This window comes from Mus pahari, chromosome 12 (assembly GCF_900095145.1).
Source record: "Mus pahari chromosome 12, PAHARI_EIJ_v1.1, whole genome shotgun sequence".
NCBI classification, from domain to species: Eukaryota; Metazoa; Chordata; class Mammalia; order Rodentia; family Muridae; genus Mus; species Mus pahari.
The window spans coordinates 82,743,606-82,751,738 of NC_034601.1; the positions used below are offsets into that span (position 1 = coordinate 82,743,606).

General features: G+C 46.0%; 1 protein-coding gene across 4 annotated transcripts in view; it reads right to left on the reverse strand.

Annotated features, from left to right (window-relative positions):
- The window catches only part of Cryzl1 (crystallin zeta like 1), a 36,203-nt gene that overhangs the window by 5,971 nt on the left and 22,099 nt on the right, over positions 1 to 8,133 (reverse strand). For all 4 annotated transcript variants that reach the window (XM_021209322.1, XM_029544655.1, XM_029544656.1 and 1 more), the window contains 2 exons: positions 2,185 to 2,318; positions 625 to 736 (listed from right to left, as the gene is read on the reverse strand). In XM_021209322.1, the coding sequence (XP_021064981.1) occupies positions 625 to 736; positions 2,185 to 2,318 (246 nt within the window). The remainder of the gene's footprint in view (positions 1 to 624; positions 737 to 2,184; positions 2,319 to 8,133) is intronic.

Consider the following 8,133-nt stretch of genomic DNA (forward strand, 5'->3'; position numbering starts at 1 on the left):
TTTTTTTTTTTTTTTTTTTTTTTTTTTAGTAATTCAATCTGGGTTGGCATATTCACTAGGCTGAAAACATCTGAGGCTGGCCTGTAACAGAGTCAGCTGTCTGTGAACGCGGGACAGCCTGCCAGTCCCAGGAACCAGAGATGTGTCCTGTGTCTGTACCTTCCCCTGGCTCCTCTAGCTCCCTGGAACGATAACAGCTCTGAATGTGGCAGGGCACTTACCTAGGTGCATGGAGCCCTGGGTAAACCAAATGCACAAACACCAGTACTGAGAAACCTCAGTGACGAGCTGCATCACCTAGTAAATCTGGGGTCAGCACACATGCTAAGAGCATTTTAAAGGTTATTTTTATTTGGGATTCTGTACTTTGTTTTACCACTGTAAATTTTTCCCTCCCTCCCTCCCTCCCTCCCTTTCTTCCTCTTTCTTTTTCTTTCTCTCCTTTTTAAAGAAGGATCTCAATGGTACCTTAGGCTGGCCTTGAACACATGATTCTCCTCACCCTGCTGAGTGTTGGGACTGCAGGCAAGAGACATTATGCCTGGCTACCAGTGCAGGTGTTGGTTTCCCTGTAAGATTTCATGTCTTAAATGGCCCGTTTGAGTATTGCAACATGTAACTCACCTATAGAAGGCCTAAGCCTTTCAAGATGCTGCTTGTCCTCCAGGCTGTGTGCTGTTGAGATAACCTTGGCTCCTCTGTGGTGGGCTAACTGAATGGCAATTGTGCCAAATGCCTGTGTGGAAATACATATCAATAGATAAAGGTGAGAGGGCACAGCTAATTTACTTCATAGACCATTTAACACATGTAATTCTTCCTTCCTTCCTTCCTTCCTTCCTTCCTTCCTTCCTTCCTCCCTCTTTCTCTCTTTCTTTCTTTCCTTCTTTTTCTTTCTTTCCTTCTTTCCTTCCTTCCTTCCTTCCTTCCTTTCTTTCTTTTTCTTTTCTATGTAGCCCTGGCTGTCCTGGAACTCACACTGTAGATCAGGCTGGCCTCGAACTCAGAAATCCGCCTGCCTCTGCCTCCCAAGTGCTGGGATTAAAGGTGTGTGCCACCACTGCCCAGCTAACACATGTAATTCTTTCGTATTACTTTAATATATTTTAAAACATTACATAATAGAAAAAAAGAAATAATTTGCTCCAATTTAGGAGGACAAGCATCCGGCTGATTCCCTCCTAACTGCGAGGTCAGACTAATCCCACATAATAAGTCACATAAATAAATTTATTTATTTTATTTATGTGAGTACACTGTTGAAGTCTTCAGACACACCAGAAGAGGACATCAGATCCCTTTACCAATGGTTGTGAGCTACCATCTGGTTGCTGGGAATTGAACTCGTGACCTTGGAAGAGCAGTCAGTGTTCTTAACCACTGAGCCATCTCTCCAGCCCCTGGCTGCCCCATTTTTAAAAATGGATCATGCATGTAGCATCTTAGGGTTTTTCTGTGACATGTAAAACACTCCATGTGAGCCCAGTCTGGCTTCTCTGTGGTTCATCTGATGGATACCGCGACTCTTACTAGGTGAGCATAAGCAAGGGTTAGAGCTCAGACTTTGTGGAGGCTTCTAGATGCCTCTACAGGCTCATGAACTCTCACTCAGAGTAACAGAATTGAATAAAATGGCCTGACTGTGACACCGCCTACTGGCCGAGCACTGGCCTAATGTGTGAGCCTTGGGGTGATGATCTCTGCTGGAAAGAACAAGAGAGAAACAAGAGTCTTGCCTTGCTTTGGAACTTCCTGGTGAGTTCAAAGCAGGCAGCAGTGGCCACAGCAAGTCTAACCTCTCCGTGCTATTGATAAAAGCTGTCTACAAGGATCAAATGGGAGGATGGAAAAGAAATCTAATGATTTAACGACAAAGAAGGACATTTGCAGGGGGCTGGAGAGAGAGATGATTAAACAGTTAAGGGCACTAACTGTTCTTCCAGGGGTTCAATTCCCAATAACCACATGGTGGCTCACAAGCATCTGTAATGGGATCTGATGCCCTCTTCTGGTGTGTCTGAAGACAGCTACAGTGTACTCATACATTAAGTGAATAAATAAATCTTAAAAAAAAAAAAGAAAGAAAGAGAGAAGAAGGACATCTGCAGTCAACTTCTCTACACTCCCCATGTTTATGGTATATTGGATTAATTTTTTTTTCAAACAAAATCAACTAGGACTCACACTTGCCCCGTCCATGATCAGCACAGACTTTCCGGGAGAGAGTTGAGAAAGATAATAGAGAGCTGTGCAGGCTCGGACTCCATCCCGGATGACGCCAGCGGCTTCCGTCCATGACACCTTTTCTGGCTTATGAACTATATGACAAAGAACAAGAAGAAAGAGCTCATTAGTAAGTTTCATTAGTACCTCGTCTGTCTCGCCACAGGCACTGATGCTGCTGCAGTCCTCCCTCTGCCTCTTCCATTACACGTCCCTGTTTCTATCCATAGGCACTCAGGAAGCACACAGAAGATCAGTCACAGTGGTGGGGCTGACTAGAAAACACACAGGTCACACTGCCCTCTTCCTGAACAGTCCCCGCTCGCGCGCTCTCACCTGCCCTGTTTCTCCTCTACCTTCAGCTCATTATGTGGCCACTCAGCAGTTACCAGCTCTGCCTGATTCTGTACCTGACCTTTTTTATATTTCATATTGTTTTTAAAATGTGTGAATACATGTGTAAGACATAGTGTATGTACAAACAGCAGAGGGCACTCCCTGAGCCCCACCTTAGTGTTTTTTTTTAAATTAATTTTTTTTTTACTTATTCACTTTACCTCTCTCTCACTCACTGCCCCCTCCCTGTTACCCACTTCCCAGTTCATCCCCCATTCTCCTTCCCCTTCTCGTCTGAGTGAGCAGAGATCCCCTGAGTATCCCCCACCCTGGCACTTCAAGTCTCTGTGAGGCCAGGCACTTCCTCTCCCACTGAGGCAGACAAGGCAGCCCTGGTAGTAGAATATACCCTACATACAGGCAACAGCTTTGGGGATAGCCCCACACGAAAGTCAAGCTGCATCTGGCATATATGTGCAGGGAGGCCTCTGTCCAGCCTGTGTTTGCTCTCTGATGGCGGTTCAGACCCTGAGAGCTGCAGGGGCCCAGGCTGGTTGAGTGTATGCGCTGCTGAAGCCTGTGCCTCCCCTGAGTCTTAAACAGCTTTTCCCTGTCCTCAGGAGGCTGTGGTGCTTTCGCTTTTATCATTTTATGGCTTGGGCCACACGGAAGTATTGGAAGTGTTTGTCCGTTCTTAGCTGGCGAACACATTTGCAGTTTTGGGCTGTCAAGCAGTGGCGCTGAGCAATAGCACCTGCAGCCAGACGAGCCGCTCGCTGGCCATCCTTGGCTCTGAGTCCACAGCCCATCACTTGGACATGTGACAGTTCTTACTGTGCCTGTCTAATAAAATGCTGAGGATCCCCCCTCTCGTGTTTGCCGCCTCTGGAGGACTTTTATGAAGTGACAAAGTCTCAGCACTCTCTTGTTCATTGTTGCATGTTATTTTCTTGTTCACCGTTGCATGTTATTTTCCTGTATTTCAGGTGCCTTCCACTGCACTTAGAAAAGCAGTGAAATTCCCAATATAGGTTTAAAAGCTCAACATATAGCTGGGTATCATGCCATACACACTTAATCCCAGTACCTGGTGGGGAGGGGTATACAGGGAAGGCAGAGGCAGGCAGGACTCTGAGTTTGAGGCCAACCTGGTCTACATAGTGAGTTCCAGGCACCATGGCTACATGGTGAGACCCTGTCTCAAAATAAATAACATCCCTGCCCCTCAAACCCTCAGAAGGGGAAGACAGACTAAAAAGTAAGTGCTCTGTCTGACCTGCCCTTAAGCTGTTTCTTCACATTTCCACTAATTCTTGTTCAAATAAATTGCGGTGCTGTTTCCACTAAAAGCAATCCTTTCTGTAATTCACTCTTTCCGTAAGAGCTGCTCACAAAGCAGTCAGCAATACACTCCAAGAGACTAACACCACCTAGTGGTGAGGCAGAGCCTACACCCCAACCTGGAGAAAATGCTGGACTGAAACAGGAGTATTTCTTTCTTTTCTTTCTTTCTTTCTTTCTTTCTTTCTTTCTTTCTTTCTTTCTTTCTTTCTTTCTTTCTTTCTTTTTTTTTTTTTTTTTTTTTTTTTTCAGAGAAACCTGACTGACCTGGAGGACCTGGAACCCCCTCTTTAGACCAGGCTGGCCTCGCACTCAGAAATCCGCCTGCCTCTGCCTCCCGAGTGCTGGGATTAAAGGCGTGCACTACCACGCCCGGCTGAGTATTTCTTTCTTTATGACACTCTTTGAGACGAGCATGATTTATACATCTGCTTTCATCCTTGGTTCCTGGTCATATCGCACTACCTGTCTTATTTTCTAAAGGACTGTAAGTATATCTTTCATCAAAGAATTTGGACCTTTTGTCCTTGATTGCCTGCTCAGTCTTTTTATTGCTGGGGTGTGTCAGTTCAGAAGCAAGCTTCAGAGAGCAAAGTCCCTCTGACTCTGTGCTCTGATCTTGCTGTTCTGGTCTTGGAGACATAAAGCTTTGACATGTTTTGCCTGCTGGCAGATATGAAAACCTTCAGTTTTTATTTTTATCTATCAGTCTGTATTTTTATCTATCAGTCTGTCTGTCCATCGTCTGTCCTTCTATCTCTGAGCCTCTGACTGTCCTAGAACTTACTCTGTAGACCAGGCTGGTCTTAGACTCGGAGATCTGCCTGCCTCTGCCTCCCGAATGCTGGGAGTAAAGGCGTGTGCCAGTACCAAAGACCTCCATGAGAAAGAGACATTGTCCAATGTATTTCATTTGCGTATTTGTATCCTTTAATCTCCATTATAGTAAATCAGTAAATGTGTTATCTGCAGTTCTGCATTTTATGTAGCAGTGTTTGCTTGCATTTATACACATGCACCACATGTGTGCCTGATGCTCCTGGAGGTCAGAAGAGGGCACCAGTTCCCCTGGATGGACCTGGAGTTACAGACGGTTATGAACGACCATGTGGGTTCTAGTAATCAGACCTAGGTCTTCTGTAAGAGCAACAAGTGCTCTTAAAACATAGCACGTTTACCACTGAGCATCTATCTCTACAGCCCCTGCCCTCAGCTCACTTAGCCACTCTTACAAACTAAACAAGCCCAAAGTGGAAACCCTAATTCTTATCAGAGTCCCAAGGGCCCACACTAGTGACCATGCCACAAATGAAGGCACTTCTGTGGGACTGTGCCCTCAAACTGCAGCATCCCTGCTATCTCCAGGCAGACAGCACCAGACTTAAAGAGACCTTGATAGGAATAGAGCATGCCTGGTGTGTCCAGTGTCGAAGTGATTGCGATGGGGAGAGACCCCGGCATATTGAGGTTACCACCTCAGGAGTGACCCAGGCTCAATACACTGCAGAAGAAGTGCATTTTGTTTTGTTTTTTTTCTTTCTTTCCTCTTTATCTACCTAATACTATTTTTCTAAATTTGCTGATTACTAAATTAGGTACAGAATAGTAATTGATTTGCCTAAGGTCTCATAGGTAATAAAGTGAATATATGACACATATTTTACTTATATGGCTTTTTGGGAGGTAATATCTCCCACCATAAGATTTCAGTCTGCCATATTTGATCAAAATGTTATTCATATGACATAATCCCAACTCTTGTAAAAGAATGACAAATCTGAGACCAGCTATGGGAACACAAGTCTTGGAAGAGAAAGGTGATAAAAATAGGGCACATATATAATCACACATGCATGTGCACATACATGTGCATATACACACCATTTATATAGTCCTTCAAAAAACATTAAGGGCACTAAAACTACATTTAAGAATCTAAAAGGTTTTTTTAAGATTAATTTTTATAATTTATGTCTATATGTGCACTCAAGTGCCACAGGAGCCGAGAGGAGGGCAAGATGCCCCTTGCTGCTGGAGTGACAGCAATCTGAAGGCTGTTGAGTGTGGGGGTGGGCTCTCAAGTGCTGGACTGAAAAGGTTCTAACTAACGGGTTATAAAGACTAAACAAACAAAATATGGATCAACAGTAGCTGCATGAGCACTAAGAATAAAGGACAGAGTTGAAAGTATATGCCCAATTTTGAGTGAATGAAATTGTTTTTAAGCTTGGCAGAAAGCCTTGAGAGCTGAGAGCAGTGGAGGTTGTGGAGATGGCTCTGTGCTAACACGCACTCGCCCCAAGGCCTGACGGCCGAGATTCACCCGTGGACCCCACGTGCAGAAGGAAGGAGAGAACTGACTTCTACAAGTGGTCCTCTGATCTCTACACATGCACCCTGCCTGCTCGCCACTTTCCCACCCCATACAGACAACAAACAGACAAACAAACCTTTAAAAAGGCGTCTAAGGCAGTGGAAGGAGCCCACAGGTCTGAAGAGTGTCACTGATGCTGTGAAACACTGCTCACATCTGTGTGGGCCTATGGAACCTCAGACTTGGGTAAAAGAACAAGTCTCACAGCCGGGCAGTGGTGGCGCACGCCTTTAATCCCAGCACTTGGGAGGCAGAGGCAGACAGATTTCTGAGTTCAAAGCCAGCCTGGTCTACAGAGTGAGTTCCAGGACAGCCAGGGCTACACAGAGACACCCTGTCTTGGAAAACCAAAAAAAAAAAAAAAAAAAAAAAGAACAAGACTCACTTGAACTCAAAGTGACTGAGTGCTGAGTCTTACTGCATAGTCACCAGGCTAAGCATGAATCTCTCAAGTTCAATCTGAGATTTCCCAGTGTAGAGTTTCGTGAAATGTACTGAAACCAGCCTCTGCCCATAAAAAGCTGGAGCTGCAAACAACAGCTTTCTAGCTGAATGTCCTCATTCTGTACAGAGAATGTGGCCAGGACGCTCACCTAGGGGTCATAACTTTGATGGTCACTTGTTAATTTTTAAAATTTTTTTTATATGGATGTGTGCATGTATCTGTGTCTGCAGGCCATATATGTACACGCCCATGGAAGCCAGAGGGTGTCGGGTCCCCTGAAACTGAATTACACATGGTTGTGAGTTGCCAGATGTGGGTGCTGGGAACTGACCTCAGGCGCTCTGGAAGAGAGGCAAGTGTTCTTCACCACTGAGACACCTCTCTAACCCCAGTGCTGGTCACTCTTATAGGTGTAGACTGTTCTGAGATAGGTCCTTGCTTTGTAGCCCAGGTCTTCAACTCTAGGTCCTCTGTCCCGTAAGTGCTAGGGACATAGCCATGTTCCACCACAGCTGGGTTAGGGACCCCGAGGAAACATCAAGCCCCAGCTCTGTCCTCAAAGACTCTCAGCCATTGTTTACTCCATAGACTTCGGACACTCCTGGACTATAATCCACCTTCCTACTTGTAAACAAAACCGGGAAAGAGCATCATCTGGAACTTCCGTGTCACAGCCGGCTCCAAACGGCAGCGTGCTCGTTTCCTACTGGACTGGGGATGCAGATGGCCACAGAGCACATGGCTGCAAGCACGAGGCCTCGGGGCTCCATCTCCAGCACCTCAAAGGACTCACCCTGCCTATCGGGGCTTTGTCTTGTTGCTGATATTTTAAAAGCCATTTGGCTGTATGTATGTGCTCATGTGTACATACCCATGCACATGGCATGTGGAAGCCAGCGTTACATGTGGTGTGTCTTCTCAACCATTCACAATCCTACTTTTTGAAATAAGATCCCTCTCATCAAACGTGGTGTCCCCCAGTTGGTTAGGGTGCCTGGCCCACAAGCCTTGGGAACCCTCCTGTCCCTGCTGTCCTCGGCACTGAGGCTACGGGTCTGCACCACTGTCCCTGGATTTTCTGTGGCTTCAGGAGTTACAAATCAGGTCCTCAGGGTTGTGCAGCACTGCCCGAGCTGCCTCTCCGGCTGTCTCTTCTCATGGCTTCAGCTTCTACAGCAAGTGGGGGCCACCTACCAGCTCTAGTTCCTGAATGTTCTTTATCTACTCCAACTGCATAGGAAATGGAGTATCTTTTCATTATTTTCAAGACATGTATACCGGACGTGGTGGCACACGCCTTTAATCCCAGCACTTGGAAGGCAGAGGCAGGCGGATTTCTGAGTTTGAGGCCAGCCTGGTCTGCAGAGTGAGTTTCAGGACAGCCAGGGCTACACAGAGAAACCCTGTCTCAAAA